This window comes from Somniosus microcephalus, chromosome 13 (genome assembly GCF_052327205.1).
Source record: "Somniosus microcephalus isolate GS21.2 chromosome 13, FLI_Smic_1.0, whole genome shotgun sequence".
Lineage (NCBI taxonomy): Eukaryota > Metazoa > Chordata > Chondrichthyes > Squaliformes > Somniosidae > Somniosus > Somniosus microcephalus.
In genome coordinates, this window is record NC_140999.1 from 150296105 (window position 1) to 150314749 (window position 18645).

General features: G+C 43.3%; 1 protein-coding gene across 5 annotated transcripts in view; it reads left to right on the forward strand.

Moving 5' to 3' along the window:
* Nucleotides 1-18645, forward strand: part of rtel1 (regulator of telomere elongation helicase 1) — a 145581-nt gene that overhangs the window by 3470 nt on the left and 123466 nt on the right. For 4 of the 5 annotated variants that reach the window (XM_086005347.1, XM_086005350.1, XM_086005346.1 and 1 more), the window contains exons 2-4: nt 8731-8790; nt 8909-9018; nt 11571-11766. In XM_086005347.1, the coding sequence (XP_085861473.1) occupies nt 8917-9018; nt 11571-11766 (298 nt within the window). In that variant the 5' untranslated portion in view covers nt 8731-8790; nt 8909-8916. Of the gene's footprint in view, nt 1-403; nt 541-8730; nt 8791-8908; nt 9019-11570; nt 11767-18645 lie in introns of those variants that run through there. The other variant, XM_086005348.1, reaches the window with a different exon arrangement.

An 18645-nucleotide genomic window follows, 5' to 3' on the forward strand; every position in this document is an offset into this window, starting at 1 on the left:
GGAAACCGAGGGCAGGGCAGAGGAGAAACCGAAGGTGGGGATGGGATTCGTGGGGGAAGGGACGTTGATTCTACCAGCAACTAATATTAACTCACTAAAATTGCACTAGTAACTAATAATAATACTGATAACACTCAGATTCCCTGTTAGCTAACAGTAATACAATAACTCACTGATAGTCTATATGTAACTGGAGTAATAGGTGTAACACTCTGATAGCCTACCTGTAACTAGTAGGAATCCTATAACCACCTGATATTCACCGTGTAATTACAGCCAGAATCCCCCTGCACTGCACAAGGTACAGTAGCCTCCCCAGTTGATACTACTTTAACAGACCCCATCTCTCTCTCTATCTCCTTGGATTCTGGTTTGGACTCTAGATTTGTGAAGGTGACCACTCTGAACTGGGAGCCTCAGTCAGAACTGATCTGTGCTTGGACTTAACATGTAAAAAGTGATCGGCACAGTCTGACCTGAACGAAACAAAGATTTCACAAAGGGCAGCGAGTTTGGTGTTTGACACTCACCCCTTTACAGGTTAGTCCTCTCTCAGCACCTCTTCCACTCAGCTTGTTACTGCTGCATTCCCCATTCTCTCCCTCTCCCCACTAAGCCCCAATCCCTTCCGATCAGCAGCTCCCACTCTCTCCACCCGAGCCCCCGACTCCCATTCCCCAATCTCTCGCCCATGCCACCAATCCTCAGTCTCCTTCTCCACCCTGAACCCCAGTCCCCTGTCTGTTTCCCTGACCCCCCAGTCCGCTATCACCCTCGTGTTCTGAAAACGTGGTGCTGGTCAGCTTATCAGGGCAGAAGGCTATCGCTGTCTATGGGAGAGTTGATTTGCTTCACAGATGTAAACATTAAATCGATAACATATTTGTGTTCCTTTGAAACTCACTTGTGACTGACAGCTTTATTTAATTGTGCAATGTCCCCTTTTTAATCTTTGCTATATTTTGCATTTCAAAGAGGGGATATGATTTTTGTTCCATATCAAGGTTCTTCAGTGCATCTCTGCTTTGTTAGTGAGCTACAGAGCTGGGACGTGTGGAATATTTTGTGACTTTGATTTAATATATAAAACTTTGCATCATGGATGTTGGTCGAAAGACAAAGTGCGATACCAGAGAGTATGGCCAGAATTTCAGGACCGTATTATTTTGAAATGAGGATTTTGAGCTAAGTAAAGTGGTGTACTTTAGTGAAGTTTACTGTATTTGGTTTTGCTTCTGTTTAATGTTACTTCTTAATAAACCTGATTCATAATTTTTAGCCTGAGGCTTGAAATATGTCAGAGTATTACTTGTCCATCAGTCAGAGCGATCAGGAACTTATACAATGACAATCCCGAACATTTCTAGTATGTACCTAATAAATAGAAGGGTTCTTTGTTTACTCTGTGCCCCATTACTGATTAGGCCTAACGTCCTGTTTTGGTACATAGAGGGTGGGTGAGCTCGTACTTTGAAGCAAGCCTTCGCATTGGGCATGAAAACAGGTATTTGCAGTGTCCCCAAATTATAACACCATAGAAACATAGAAGATAGGAGCAGGAGTAGGCCATTCGGCCCCTGGAGCCTGTTCCGCCATTTAAGGAGATCTTGGCTGATCATCCAAATTCAGTACCCTGTCCCTGCTTTCTCCCCATATCCCTTGATCCCTTTAGCCTTAAGAAATATATCCAACTCCTTCTTGAATATATTTAATAAGTTGGCCTCAACTGCGTTCTGTGGTAGAGAATTCCACAGGTTCACCACTCTCTGGGTGAAGAAATTCCTCCTCATCTCAGTCCTAAATGGCTTACCCCTTATCCTTAGACTGTGACCCCTGGTTCTGGACTCCCCCGCCATCGGGAACATCCTTCCTGCAACTAGTCTGTCTAGTCCTGTTAGAATTTTATAAGTTTCAATGAGATCCCCTCTCATTCTTTTAAACTCCAGCGAGTATAAGCCCAATCGACCCAATCTCTCATCATACGTCATTCCTGCCATCCCAGGTATCAGTCTGGTGAATCTTCGCTGCACTCCCTCCATGGCAAGAACATCTGTCCTCAGATAAGGCGAACAAAACTGCACACAATAGTCAAAGTGTGGTCTCACCAAGGCCCTGTACAACTGCAGCAAGACATCCTTGCTCCTGTACTCGAATCCTCTCGCTATGAAGGCCAACATACCATTTGCCGCCTTAACCGCCTGCTGCACCTGCAATCTTACCTTCAACGACTGGTGCACAAGGACACCCAGGTCTCGTTGCACTTCCCCCTTTCCCAATCTATTGCCATTCAGATAATAATCTGCCTTCCTGTTTTTGCCACCAAAGTGGATAACCTCGCATTTATCCACATTATACTGCATCTGCCCAATCACCCAACCTGTCCAAATCATACTGTAGTTTCTCTGCATCCTCCTCACAGCACACACGCCCACCCAGCTTTGTGTCGTCTGCAAACTTGGAGATATTACATCTAGTTCCCTCATCTAGATCATTAATATGTACAGGTAGACTACCCTTTATCCGGACTTCCGAAAACCGAAACCCTCAAAAAACCGAAGGTTTTTTCGTTCAGCGTAAGTCGTGTGTACGAACGAAAGGGTTCCGGTTTCGGAAGTTCGGATAAAGGGTAAGTCGTGCGCACGACCCCCCGCCGGCCCCGACAACCGCCGACCCCCCCACCGGCGCCGACACCGCCGACCCCCCCGTCGGCCCCGACAACCGCCGATCCCCCCCCGCGGACCCCGCCGGCCCCGACAACTGCCGACCCCGCCAGCCCCGACAACCCCCCCGCGGGCCCCGACAACCGCCGGTCCCCCCCCCCACCGGCCCCGACAACCGCCGACCCCGACTGACTTATGGGTGTCAGCGTAAGTCGTGCGCACGACCCCCCCCCGCGGACCCCCGCCGACCCACCTTCCGAAATCCGAAATTCTCCTTTATCCGAAACTCGGCTGGTCCCGAGGTTTTCGGATAAAGGATAGTCTACCTGTATTGTGAATAGCTGGGGTCCTAGCACCGATCCCTGCGGTACCCCACTAGTCACTGCCTTCCACTTGGAAAAAGACCCGTTTATTCCAACTCTTTGCTTCCTGTCTGCCAACCAGTTTTCTATCCAAGTCAGTACCTTGCCCCCAATCCCATGTGCCTTAATTTTGCATGCTAATCTCTTATGTGGGACCTTATCGAAAGCCTTCTGAAAGTCCAAATACACCACATCCACTGGTTCTCCCTTATCTATTTTACCAGTTACATCCTCAAAAGATTCCAGTAGATTAGTCAAGCATGATTTTCCTTTTGTAAATCCATGTTGACTTTGTCCGATCCTGTCACTGTTTTCCAAGTGCTCTGCTATTACATCTTTTATAATGGACTCTAGCATTTTCCCCACTACCGATGTCAGGCTTACCGGTCTATAATTCCCCGTTTTCTCCCTACTACCTTTTTTAAATAGCGGGGTAACATTAGCTACCCTCCAGTCCATGGGAACTGTGCCAGAGTCTCTAGAATTTTGGAAGATGACCAGCAATGCATCTACTATTTCTAGGGCCACTTCCTTAAGTACCCTAGGATGTGGATTATCAGGCCCTGGGAATTTATTGGCCTTCAATGCCGTCGATTCCCTAACACCATTTCTCTACAAATACTGATTTCATTCAATTCCTCCCTCTCATTAGACCCTATTTTCCCTGACATCTCTGGAAGGTTATTTGTGTCCTCCTTTGTGAAGACAGAATCCAAGTATGTATTTAATTGGTCAGCCATTTCTTTGTTCCCCATTATAAATTCCCCTGATTCTGACTGCAAGGGACCTACACTTGACTTCACCAATCTTTTTCTCTTCACACATATCTATAGAAGCTTTTACAGTCAGTTTTTATGTTCCCTGCTAACTTACTCTCACATTCTATTTTCCCCCTCTTAATTATTCCCTTTGTCCTCCTTTGCTGAATCCTAAACTGCTCTCAATCCTCAGGGTTGCTGCTTTTTCTGGCCAGTTTATATGTCCTCTCCTTGGATCTTATGCTATCCCTAATTTCCCTAGTTAGCCACGGTTGAGTCACCTTTTTTGTTTTATTTTTATGCCAAACAGGGATGAACAAATTCTGTAGTTCATCCATGCGATCTTTAAATGTTTGTCATTGCTTATCCACCGTCAACCCTTTAAGTAACGTTCCCCAATCCATCCTAGCCAACTCGCGCCTCATACCATCGTAGTTTCCTTTATTTAAATTCGGGACCCTAGTCTCTGAGTCAACTACTACACTCTCCATCTTAATGAAGATTTCGATCATATTATGATTGCTCCTCCCCAAGGGCCTCGCACAACAAGATTGCTAATTAATCCTTTCTCATTACATAATACCCAGTCTAAGATGGCCTGATCTCTAGTTGGTTCATCGATATATTGGTCCAGGAAACCATACCGTATACACTCTAGGAATTCCTCCTCCACAGTATTGTTACTAATTTGGTTAGCCCAGTCTATATGTAGATTAAAGTCACCGGTGATAACTGCTGTGCCCTTATTGCACGCGTCTCTAATTTCCTGTTTAATGCCATCCCCAACCTCAGCATTGCTGTTTGGAGGTCTGTATACAACTCCCACTAACGTTTTCTGTCCCTTGGTATTTCTCAGCTCTACCCATACAGATTCCACATCATCAGAGCTAATATCCTTCCTCACCTTCACATGGTCCACCTCCGACCCTTCCCTTCCCTTCCTTGACTTCTCCGTTTCCATCTCTGGGCATAGGTTTTGACCAACATTCTCTACAAGCCCACTGACTCCCACAGCTACCTGGACTACACTTCCTCCCACCCCGCCTCCTGTAAGGACTCTATTCCATTCCCCCAGTTTCTCCATCTCCGCCGCATCTGCTCTGACGATGCCACCTTCCACACCAGTGCTTGCGACATGTCTTCTTTTTTCCTCAACCGAGGATTTCCCTCTACCGTGGTTGACACGGCCCTCGACCGTGTCTGTTCTATCTCCCGCACTTCTGCCCTCACCCCTGCCCCTCCCTCCCGGAACCACGATAGGATTCCCCTTGTCCTCACCTTTCACTCCACCAGCCTGCACATTCAACGGATCATCCTCAGCCATTTCCGCCACCTCCAAATTGATTCCACCACCAAACGCATCTACCCCTCCCCTCCCCTTTCAGCATTCCGTAGGGACCGCTCCCTCCGAGGCACCCTACTCCACTCCTCTATCACCCCCAGCACCCCTTCCCCTTCGCCCGGCACCTTCCCGTGCAAGCGCAGGAGATGCAACACCTGCCCTTATACCTCCCCCCTTCCCACTGTCCAGGGCCCCAAACACCCTTTCCAGGTGATACAGCGCTTTACTTGTACTTCTTGCAATCTAGTATACTGTATTCGCTGCTCACAATGTGGTCTCCTCTACATTGGGGAGACCAAACGCAGATTGGGTGATTGCTTTGCGGAACACCTCCGTTCAGTCCGTAAGGATGACCCCGAGCTTCCGGTCGCCTGTCATTTTAATTCACCGCCCCATTCCCACTCAGACCTCACTGTACTCGGGCTCTTGCATTGTTCCACGGAAGCTCAGCGTAAACTCGAGGAACAGCACCTCATCTTCCGATTAGGCACTTTGCAGCCTTCCGGACTCAATATCGAGTTCAACAATTTCAGATCATAACCTCGCCCCCCATTACATTTTTACTTATTTTTTATCCACATCTTTGTTTTGGCCCTCCCTCCCCCCCTTTTTTTCTCTCCCACGTGGCAGTTGTCTCTCATTCTACCAGAACATTTCACACCTAATCTAGAGCCGTCTTTTGTCTCCACTAGTCCTATCACCATCTCGTCTCGTTTTGAATACCTCTTAATGTCTCTTCACTTCTCTTTTGTTCTCGCCCAGCCTGGCCTTTCAATCTATTTCATTTCCTGTGCTTTTCCAGTCTTGACAAAGGGTTTGACCTTGAAACGTTGACTCTATTTTCTCTCCACGGATGTTGCCTGGCCTGCTGAGTTTTTCCAGCATTTTCTGTTATTTCGGATTTCCAGCATCTGCAGTATTTTGCTATCATCCTTCCTTACTATTGTGTTAATCTCCTCTTTAACCAGCAATGCTACCTCACCTCCTTTTCCTTTTTGCCTGTCCTTCCTGAATATTGAATACCCCTGGATGTTGAATTCCCAGCCTTGGTCACCTTGGAGCCATGTCGCCGTAATTCCAATTGCATCATATCCATTTACATCTATTTGCGCAGGTAATTCATCCACCTTATTACGAATGCCCCTCGCATTAAGACACAAAGTGACTTAGAGATATATGTGCAATAAATAGGGAATAGTGATCACAATATAATATGGTTTAAGATAATTGAGAGAGATATAGATACTACAGCAATGGATTAGAAAGAGAGCCAGCTATGAGAGAATGAGTTTGGAGCTAAACTGGCATACGCAAAGTACACAAACAAAGGAGAGGATGACAGAGAATATGATAAGCTTAGGAAAGAGGTAGAAAAAAGACAATTAGGAAGGCAAAGAAAAAAAAGTATTGAAAATATTGAACAATATGAAAATGATATTCTGTAGGCATATCATTAACAAAAGGAGAATTAAGATATTGATAGAGCCATTAACAGATGAGCAAGATAAACTTGCAGGAGATGATACTGAATTGATACTTTTTCTCAGGTTTTAATTGAAGGGGCTAACAAAGAGGAAATACTAACTAGAAGAAAGCAAAAGGGACATTACAACAGTTAAGATGGAAAGAAAAACAACAAACTAGCCAAACTTGAGGACAAAACCCCCCCAGCTGTAGATGGATTGTATCCGTGGATACTCAAAAAAAAAACGAGGGAAGAGACGGCAGAGGCACTCTGATCGATACATAACATTTCAATAGATAAAGGAATAGTGCCAGAGAACTGACAAACAGCAAATGTAGTTCCTATCTTCAAAAAGGGAGAGAAAATTAATCCGGAATAGACCAGTTAGATGAATGTCTGTAGTAGGAGAGATACTAGAATCTTTGCTAAAAATTGAGATAACAAAGTATCTAGAGACCGAGAATATAATAAAACATATAATCAGGATGGTTTTCTAAAGGAAGGTTGTATTTAGCCAACCTTATTGAATTCTTTGAAGAAGTAACAGAGTAGATAAGAGTGATGCAGTGGATGCAATTAAATCATAGATTTTCAGAAGGCTGATGGTTCTGAGCATGTGGAGTCAGGGGCTAGGTAGCAGAATGGATTGCAAGATGGCTGCAAAACAGAAACCAGGGTAAAAGTTAATGCATGTTTCTCAGACTAGCAGAAAGTGGGAAGTAGTGTCCTGCAGGGATCTGTGTGGGAATGACTGTTGTTTACCATGTACATATATGATTTGGAATCTGAAATTGGAGGTATAGTGTTGAAATGTGCAAATGGTACCAAATTGGGGGTTATACAGGAAACTTTGTGCTATCCGGCACCGACGGGACCGAGCTGTTGCCGTCCCATCAAAACTGCCGGACAAACCAGCGCTAATGTTGTAACATACGGAGATTTTGAGCTCCGTATCTGGCAACAATCCCTGTTGCTTAGCAACAGCTTCTAAACAGTCGGCCGTACCTTGCAAGCGTGTCTGTAGCTTAGCAACAGCTTCAGCAAGACCTTGCAGAGCCTGACTGGTGAAAAAAAAGCAACAAAAAGAAAAAAAACCTAACAAAGCGGCGCCTGATTTTTGCCGGTGGCTCGAGCATTCCAGACAGTTAACCTCCGGATAAACCAAAGTTTCCTGTAGCTAGTAATGTGGAAGGCTGCACCAAAATACTGGAAGATAAAAACAGGCTTACAGAGTGGGTGGGTAAATGGCAAATTAAATTCAATACAGGGAATAGAGGGATGTGGGAAGAGATAATTAGAATGGGAGGAGGCTTGTGTGGAGTATAAACACTGGCATAGATGAATTGGGCTGAATGGCCTCTTTGCTGTAGATTCTGTGTTAATGTAAATAAGACTGAGTTGTCTAAGTTTCATGGGCCAGTTTGCCAGGACTCAGGGACTGCAGTTTGGACATCCCTAAAGTATGTGATCTTGATGTTGATTGAATGTGGGGTTTGAAGCATAGCTCAGGGTAAAGCAAGGTTGTCTACCATCAGGCTCAGTCTGAGTGAGTAGCCAGGAAGGTGGGTAGAATTGTGCCAGAGGAGGATGCTAAATTCGATGACTTGATGTTGGACAGTCAGATAGAACACCGACAGTTGTCACGACGGTTATCAGGAGTGTAACTGCAGCAATTGACATTTATTTAATATAATAATTTTGTGACATCCTAATTCTTGCAACTTTTTGTGAATATAAATTTATAGCTGCTTTTTTAAAAAAAGAACTAGTTAACCACTTTTTGTGCAGATTTTTTCTAAGGTTATCGTGTCACTAAATGACTTCTGTATCACAGTACATCCTAATGCTCTTAGCAGTGACGCATCAGTGAGAAGCTGACTGCAATGTGTTGTACAGTACATTGCTGCGTTTATATATTTTACAGTGGCGAGAGTCTAAAATATTGTACACGTTTACATGTTTTGGAATGCATTCAAGGTTAAAGAAATTTTCAATGAAAGGGATACTTAATCATGTATAAAAATGGATGAGTGTAGTAGATGAGTTGCGGCAGAGTTCAGTAGAAATGAAGAGCAGCATTGAGTATTGTATTTTATTTCACGGGCTTCAAGTCTTGTCTTATAACTTTTATCCTTTGTTTTAGTTCACGGGCCAGAAGGACAAACGAGCAACGTTTTGCTTATCCAGCAGGAAAAACTTGAATGTGATTATCAAACAGTACATTTTGGGAAGCTGACATGTTAATCTCACCAAATTCATGTATTTTCTTTTAACTGGATTACTTTTCACTTCTTACAGTTTTTTTTTGTTTTCTCTTTTAGAGACCAAGATGCCCAAAATACAGATTGATGGGATTACTATAGATTTTCCTTACATCCCTTATAAATGCCAAGAGGATTATATGTCTAAGGTGATAGAATGTCTACAGAAGGTAAAATGCTATGTATAATGTATAACATATTATAATGCAGCTTTATTTTCACTGTTTTCCTTCTGGCATTTCAGAAAAAGGTCGCAGCTAATGCTGCAGCAAACCATGTTGTTATTAATTCATTCAATGAAACCAAGAATCTACTGTAGTATGCAGTATTAATGGTCCTCGCAGCACTCCAAGTCATGGTGAAATAAATGCAAAAATTGCTAGCAATGGTCAATGGTGTTATTAAGATAGTAAAGTACAATCATTGCACAGCAAACTGCATTACTCTAATGTTACAGTAAAGAACTGCTGTGAAAAATAATTTTAAAGTTTTCATTGCAATATTTAAGGCCTGATATTTCTAGTCCTTTACAGCGAGATTGTGTTCAGTTTTCCATGACCTTATGCAGTAACCATCCATTTTGCATGCAATGGCGTTAGAGTAACCATTCTTCATGTGAGTCTAGATGAAGTGTTGGTTGGCATTGCAACTATTGAGGCATTATATGACCTTGATCCTATTCTTAACTGATGTCCACACACAGCAGGTGTCACTGAAAGTAATCAGGAACAGGAATCTTGATTTCCACCACCACACACGTCAACTCTACCTCATGGCGTTGATGCCAATTGTATTACCCCACTCTCTCCATTGCTAAGATCAGCCAACTCTGTGTTGTTGGCTGAAATGTGGTGTTCTTGTTTATAAAGTCCAATTCCTAGTGGGTGAAAGTCCACAAGACACAACTATTCTTAATTAGTACTAGGTGATCGTAATCCGCTCGACCAATCGGAATAACTGCTCCAAGCCAGCAGAAGACTGCTGTCCGATTTACTCCTTGATAACAGTGAGCGCTGATAGCCTCACCGTTCAAAATCCAGGCCATAGACTGCAAAATTTTGCACTGAATGGTGGTAGGTATTTGTTCAGTAAATATACACATGAAGTACATTTACCTGTATTGTGTGTAAGGCATTTTCTACTAAAATTAGTGCATGTGGCTAAAACGGTGTTGCCATAATCACTCCTGTGGCTAGTCAGCAATTTCTATTGGGCAACACTGTACTAGCTGATACCGCTGTTTGTATATTATAAAGCAATAGGTCTTGGCCAGCCATGAAATATGAATTATGCGACAGCATTTCTGTTCAATATAGTGAAATTATAAAAATGTTCTTTATGCAACGTTTTCTAATTTTGCTGTAAACAGTAAAGAGCATAAATCTCCCCCCATGTTCCATTCAGAAAGCTGACCAGAATGTATGAAGGTTTATCGGTCCATCTATTTTTCAAACCTTTCTGCTCCATAAATTTCTGTTTTTCAGAACTTGGTGTTGCCCTCTCTGCGTCTACTCAGGGAAGGCTGACTTGAGACACTTCTGTTGGAGGAGTAGTGTACTATAATATGATAGAATTTTATATTGAGTTCGAAAGTGATTTAGTTAAATCCGAAACTAGGGTCTTAAATCTAAACAAAGCAAACTACGTAGGTATGAGGGGCGAGTTGGCTAAGGTAGATTGGGAAACTACATTAAAAGATATGACGGGCATTTAAAGAATTAATACATAACTTGCAACAAATATACATTCCTTTAAGGCACAAAAACCCCACAGGAAAAGAGGTCCAACCGTGGCTAACGAGATGTTAAAGATAGTATTAGATCAAAGGAAGAGGCTTATAATGTTGCCAAAAAGAGCAGTAAGCCTGAGGATTGGGAGAATTTTACAATAGAAAAGCAGAGTATTTTTTAAATGGTGAGAGATTGGGAAATGTTGGTGTTCAGAGGGACCTGGGTGTCCTTGTACATGAATCACTGAAAGTTAACATGCAGGTACAGCAAGCAATTAGGAAAGCAAATGGTATGTTGGCCTTTATTACAAGAGGATTTGAGTATAAGAGTAAAGATGTCTTACTGCAATTATATAGGGCCCTGGTGAGACCGCACCTGGAGTATTGTGTACAGTTTTGGTCTCCTTACCTAAGGAAGGATATACTTGCCATAGAGGGAGTGCAGCGAAGGTTCACCAGACTGATTCCTGGGATGGGGGGTGGGGGGGTATTGTCATATGAGGAGAGAGTGAGTAGACTAGGCTTATACTCTCTGGAGTTTAGAAGAATGAGAGGTGATCTCATTGAAACATACAACATTCTTACAGGCGTGACAGGGTAGATGCAGGGAGAATGTTTCCCCTGGTCTGGGGAGTCTAGAACTAGGGGTCACAGTCTCAGAATAAGGGGTCAGCCATTTAGGACTGAGGTGAGGAGAAATTTCTTCACTGAGGGTGGTGAATCTTTGGAATTCTCTACCCCAGAGGGCTGTGGAGGCTCAGTCGTTGAGTATATTCAAGACAGTGATCGATAGATTTTTGGATATTAAGGGAATCAAGGGATATGGGGATAGTGCAGGAAAGTGGAGTTGAGGTAGATGATCAGCCATGATCTTATTGAATGGCGGAGCAGGCTCGAGGGGCCAAATGGCCGACTCCTGCTCCTATTTCTTATGTTCTTATGTACTACAAATGGATAGTTTATTTTATGGTGCATTCTGTTCTTGTTTTGCAGAAAGTAAATGGGGTTCTGGAAAGCCCTACTGGCACAGGGAAAACGCTTTGTCTTTTGTGCGCTTCCCTAGCCTGGAGACAGCATTTAAGAGACAGCATTTCAGCAAATAAAATAGCCCAGCAGTTGAATGGGGAGGAGCTTTTTGATGGCAGGTCTCTCTCTTCATGGGGCAGTGCCTCTGTAGATGCTGATTCAGGTAAGCTCAGCTTTCATCTTGTTTTCTTCCTCCCATCAGTTGTTTTTCTTTCTGATGGCAGCGATTCACGCTGGGGTTCAGTTATACAGGCACTGGCATCCCTCTGGTTTCTCATCCGAGTGAGTGAGTGTTGGCAGTTATGCATCAATGGGATGCATCACAGGTGAGCCTGTTCTGTCCTAACCTGTCCGAACCTGAATAAGAAGTATGGGGTTGAGCTGAGGATTGGAATCCTGACTTTTTTCCCCTTCCTACCCCTGATAATTGACACCAGCTGCAGTGCTGCCACCACTGCCTCTGCTTTAATCTTGTTTTAAGGCAAGCCAGGAAAATTCCTGTAAAATGTTATTACCACTCCCACTTTGATGAGCTCGTGGAATAAACATACCACATATTGTGTCATAGATAATCAGAAAGAGTCAGCATGATCAACAATCACAGTTGTTAATGGCAACCCTGATGCAACATCTCAGCCAGTCTTGGGGTCGCTCCAAAGTAGAGTTAGGAGTTTAAAAAAAATCTTTTGTTGGTGGGGTTTTGAAAATAGATACATTTTGTGTGTGAATCGTGAACATTAATAATGAGTGTTGCGAATGCCACTGTCCCTGAGCTTGAAAAGATAAAAGTTGACTGGCTACCAGATAGAAGTATGCTTGTGTAGATGCCAGGTGGATTCAACTCTCTAATATGAGCACAAACTAGCGCAAAATATAAAAACGGATTGTAAAAGCTTCTATAGGTACAGGAAACTTGATTTACCGGCACCCAAACAACCGGAAATCTCGGTTAACCAGCAAAATTAAGGAGTAGGTTCAGTTAAGATTTTCTTCATATTAGTGGCCGTTTCTTGATTCTTGGCTGTGTAATCGGGGGTTTCTGCACTTGTTGCTAAGCAACTGGGACGCTTGGTCTGTGGCCGGGGTTCTTGCAGCTGTTGCTAAGCAACAGGGAAGCTTGGATTTGTTGCTGTGTACGGAGCTCTCGTACCTTTTAACTATAACTCTCTGTAATCCGGACATTTTGATAAACCGGCACCACGCCGGTCCCGTTGGTGCCGGATAAAAAAGAGTTTCCTGTATATGAAAAGGAAATGACTGGCGAAGGTAAATGTAGGTCCTTTACAGTCAGAGATGGAAGAATTTATAATGGGGAATGAGGAAATGGCAGAGAAATTAAATAAATACTTTGTTTCTGTATTCACGGAGGAAGACACAAAAAACCTCCCAGAAATACAAGAAAACCAAGGGTGTGGCGAGAATGAGGAACTTAAAGAAATTATTAGTAAAAAAACAGTACTAGCAAAATTAATGGGACTAAAAGTCGATAAATCCCAAGGACCGGATGACCTACATCCTCGGGTTTTGAAAGAGGTGGCCATTGGGATAGTGGACGCATTGGTTGTCAGCTTCCAAAATTCTGTAGATTCTGGAACAGTTCCTGCAGATTTGAGGATAGCAAATGTAACCCCGCTATTTAAGAAAGGAGGGAGAGAGAAAACGGGGAACTACAGACCTGTTAGCCTCACATCAGTAGTTGGGAAAATGCTAGAATCTATTATAAAGGATGCAATAACTGGGCACTTAAAAACTAATAGTAAGATTGGGCAGAGTCAACATGGATTTATGAAAGGGAAATCCTGTTTAACAAACCTATTGGAGTTCTTTGAGGATGTAACTAGCGGAGTAGACAAAAGGGAACCGGTAGATGTGATGCATCTGGATTTTCAGAAGGCTTTCGATAAGGTCCCACACAAGAGGTTGGTGCACAAAATTAAGGCGTCACACAACACCAGGTTATAGTCCAACAGCTTTATTTGAAGTCACAAGCTTTCGGAGCGCTGCTCCTTCGTCAGGTGAAGTCTGACGAAGGAGCAGCGCTCCGAAAGCTTGTGACTTCAAATAAAGCTGTTGGACTATAACCTGGCGTTGTGTGACTTCTTACATTTGTCCACCCCAGTCCAACTCCGGCATCTCCACACCATCACAAAATTAAGGCACATGGAATTGGGGTAATATACTAGCATGGATTGAGAATTGGTTAACAGACAGAAAACAAAGAGTAGGGATAATCGGGTCTTTTTCAGGATGGCTTACTGTCAAAATCTCGACTCTGAGTAAGACTCTAAAACACAAGCAGTACCATCAGATTGTTAGTTTAATTTTTACTTGTACAAGGAGAGAGCTGCCTGGACAAAGGCTAGGCCAACATCTCTAAAGGACATCAGCGAATGCAGCATATTTATACACTCAAACAAGCAAGCGTTCCATAAATCACGTGTAATGGTATTGTATCATTTTAATTTGCACAAGGACAATCAAAAGGTCAGCAGGACAGAAATATCTCCAGACAAGGTTAGTTAATCATATATTCTGTCAGGAGGTTCTGTCTGAATCTTGTTACCAAGATGATTTACTTACTCATGTCTGATCATCTTGTTACCAAGATGATTAGCTTACTCAATAGTTTTGCTTCTTTGTCTAGCAACAATCATTAATAGTTTACCTATTCTATAGCCTTATGCCTCCCTTGTGCTAGTGAGTCAATTATAGCTGTTATCACATCCTCAATGTGGGTGGGTATTATGAAAGATCTCTTGGTCCGGGACACGTTGTGACATATTTACTTTTTCTTGCTTTAGCTACAACCTAAGCAAGTTTGTTCTTTTACTTGGCCATTTTATTCTACCCAGCATGCTAAGTATAATGTCAATTTCCACAAGGCTGTGACTGGTGGGTACCGCAAGGATCGGCGCTTGGGCCCCAGCTATTCACAATCTATATCAATGATTTGGATGAGGGGATTAAATGTGACATTTCCAAATTTGCTGATGATACAAAGCTAGGTGGCAGTGTCAGTTGTGAAGAGGCTTCAAGGGGATCTCGACAGGCTCAGTGAGTGGGCGAGAACATGGCAGATGGATTATAATGTGAAGTTATCCACTTTGGTAGAAAAAACAGCAAGGCAGAGTATTTCCTAAATGGCGAAAGATTGGGGAATGCAGATGCCCAAAGGAATCTGGGTGTCCTTGTACATGAGTCACTGAAAGTGAATGTGCAGGTGCAGCAAGCCATTAGGAAGGCAAATGGTATGCTGGCCTTCATTACAAGAGGATTTGAGTACAGGAGTAAAGAAATCTTACTCCAATTATATAGGGCCTTAGTGCGACCACACCTGGAGTACTGTGTACAATTTTGGTCTCCTTACCTAAGGAAGGATATACTTGCCATAGAGGGAGAGCAACGAAGGTTCACGAGATTGATTCCTGGGATGGCGGGATTGTCGTATGAGAAGAGATTGAGTAAACTAAGCCTGTATTCTCTTGGATGCTGGGAGAATGTTTCCCTTGGCTGGGGAGTCTAGAACCAGGGGCCACAGGACTGAGATGAGAAGAAATTTCTTCACACAGAGGGTGGTGAATCTTTGGAATTCTCTACCCCAGAGGGCTATGGCGGCTCAGTCATTGGGTAGATTCAAAACAGATGTCGATAGATTTCTGATTAGTAAGGGCATCAAGGGATATGGCGATAGGGCCGGTGAATGGAGTTGAGGCAGAAGATCAGCCATGATCTCATTGAAGGGCCAAATGGCCTACTCCTGCTCCTATTTCTTATGTTCTTAATGGTGAAATAATCTACTGACATTCGGTGTCCAGCATGTGTACATTTTGATGAGGTACCAGAGGGTCACTGCTGCCTGTAGAACTCTTCCTTAATATGTATTACCACCTTCAGAGGTAAAAGCTGAGGATTAAATTATTTTTAAAGGTTGCATATTTTGACTGTAAATGAGCCCAGAGCTTTAACTGTGCCTGATTTGCTAAAGTACTAGGGGGAAATAAAATCCAAAATGAAATATAACTGGCTTTAAATACTCTGCATTGGAATTTTTTTGAGCGTGTGACATCCCTCCATTGTATGTCCAGCTGTCATTGGACCCCAGACCTCCTTCAGCTGAGTTAACTTAGCAGATCTCGGATGGCCTTTAAAGACTTTCCCTCTTGGTTGGATGGAACACGCCAACAGAGGCAAGGCATAACCCCAAACTGAAGCAGCTGGGATTAGTTGTTCAGTAGAGTGGATGAATCAAATCTATAGCATGCCATTCAGTAATGCTGTGTGTTGTTGATCAAAGCCACTTAGAACTTTAAATAATAATCTGGTTATGACTCACGTTCAGCTTTGTTATAGCTAAAGTTATGATTTGCAAAAGAGATTTTAAGATGTATAGAGTGAATCATTTAAAAAAAGAAACTGTTGTGACTAAGTTTAAATGTCTAGTTTATGGTACATTAACAAAATTGAATCACTGAAGATTTCAACAAACCTTTGATTAAACCACATGCTTTGGTTATAGTAAATGGGTCCTTAGAAACAATAGTATATTCAGACATTGTAGGATGGGATATTTTAAAAAAATGGTCTGGAAATTGTTTCCAGATGTGATGTGAATTTAGATGTTAGATTATTAAATGTTATGTATTTTAGGTAGTACAGGTAGACTAACCTTTATCCGAAAACCTTGGGACCAGCTGTGTTTCGGTTTTCGGAATTTTTCGGATTTCAGAAGGTTTTCACCTCTGTATCTGACAACAAGCACTGTTGCTTAGCAACAGCTTGTAAACACTCGGGCCCTGCCTTGGAAGCGTCTCTGAAGCTGTTGCTAAGCTACAGAGACTCTTTCCACTGCCTGACTGTTTAAAAAAAATGCTAGGGGAAGAAAAAAAATGCTAGGGGAAGAAAAAAAACCTAACAAAACGGCTGCTGATTTCTGCCGTTAGATCGAGGTTTCCGGCTCCCCCTGCTCTGTATCTGAATTCCTTGACTTAGCGGGGGTCTGGGGCTCGACTGCCGCCGCCAGTTGTGGGAAAGCCGGATATCGGCTGACTCCTACACTAAGCTGGCCCACAAATCAGGGTGGGGGGGGGAGAAAAGACTATCGGACGGGCCGCTGCAGCTATCGGACGGGCCACTGTATTGTTGGGTTCACTCTCCCGGTACCTCCTTCACACTGCCCGGCTCGGCCTGCAATCTCCTACCCAGGAGGGAACTCTGTGACCCTCTGCCCTGCTCACAGGGAAAGGCAGAGCTCCCGGACCACTCCTGTCATGTTTGGCGCCACTCGGGTCATGTCGTGCGCACGACTTGCGCTCCACGAAAAAACTTTTGGTTTTTAGAGGTTTTCGGTTTTCGGAAGTGCGGATAAAGGATAGTCTACCTGTATATGCAAATTCTTTTGATGGCAAGATTATATGTGCATATGTCTTGTAGCTTTCAGTACATTTAGTTTTGCCTCTGTCTTTGAAAGAATTTCAGTCTCTTGAATATATTTTGTATGTTATGTCACTCTCAAAGTATTTCTGCCCAATTTGAAAAGCCATTGTGAAAAGTGTCTTGTCTGTTGTCAATGTACCTGTGGTGAGTCATTGGTCATTGGCTAACAAGGGAAATTAGGGATGGCATGAGATCCAAGGAGAGGACATATAAACTGGCCAGAAAAAGTAGCAAACCTGAGGATTGGGAGCAGTTTAGGATTCAGCAAAGGAGGACAAAGGGATTAATTAAGAGGGGGAAAATAGAGTATGAGTAAGCTTGCAGGAACATAAAAACTGACTGTAAAAGCTTCTATAGATATGTGAAGAGAAAAAGATTGGTTAAAGTCAAGCGTAGGTCCCTTGCAGTCAGAATCAGGGCAATTTATAATGGGGAGCAACGACATGGCAGACCAATTAAACACATACTTTGGTTCTGTCTTCACAAAGGAGGACACAAGTAAACTCCCAGAGATGTCGGGGTCTAATGAGAGGGACGAACTGAATGAAATCAGTACTTGTAGGGAAATTGACGGGATTGAAGGCCAATAAATCCCCAGGGCCTGATAATCTACATCCTAGGGTACTTAAGGAAGTGGCCCTAGAAATGGTAGATGCATTGCTGGTCATCTTCCAAAATTCTATGGACACTGGAACAGTTCCCATGGATTGGAGGGTAGCTAATGTAACCGCACTATTTAAAAAAGGTGGTAGAGAAAAAACGGGGAATTATAGACCGGTAAGCCTTACATCAGTAGTGGGGAAAATGCTAGAGTCCATTATAAAGATGTAATAGCAGAGCACTTGGAAAACAGTGACAGGATCGGACAAAGTCAACATGGATTTACAAAAGGTAAATCGTGCTTGACTAATCTACTGGAATTTTTTGAGGATGTAACTGGTAGAATAGATAAGGGAGAACCAGTGGATGTGGTGTATTTGGTCTTTCAGAAGGCTTTCGATAAGGTCCCGCATAAGAGACTAGCGTGCAAAGTTAAAGCACATGGGATTGGGGGTAAGGTACTGACTTGGATAGAAAACTGGTTGGCAGACAGGAAGCAAAGAGTTGGAATAAACGGGTCTTTTTCCGAGTGGCAGGCAGTGACTAGTGGGGTACCGCAGGGATCGGTGCTAGGACCCCAGTTATTCACAACATATATTAATGATCTAGACGAGGGAACTAGATGTAATATCTCCAAGTTTGCAGATGACACAAAGCTGGGTGGGCGTGTGTGCTGTGAGGAGGATGCAGAGAAACTCCAGTACGATTTGGACAGGTTGGGCGATTGGGCAGATGCAGTATATGTGGATAAATGCGAGGGTATCAATTTTGGTGGCAAAAACAGGAAGGCAGATTATTATCTGAACGGCAATAGATTGGGAAAAGGGGAAGTGCAACAAGACTTGGGTGTCCTTGTGCACCAGTCGCTGAAGGTAAGCTTGCAGGTGCAGCAGGCGGTTAAGAAGGCAAATGGTATGCTGGCCTTCATAGCGAGAGGATTCGAGTACAGGAGCAAGGATGTCTTGCTGCAGTTGTACAGGGCCTTAGTGAGACCGCACCTTGTGTTGTG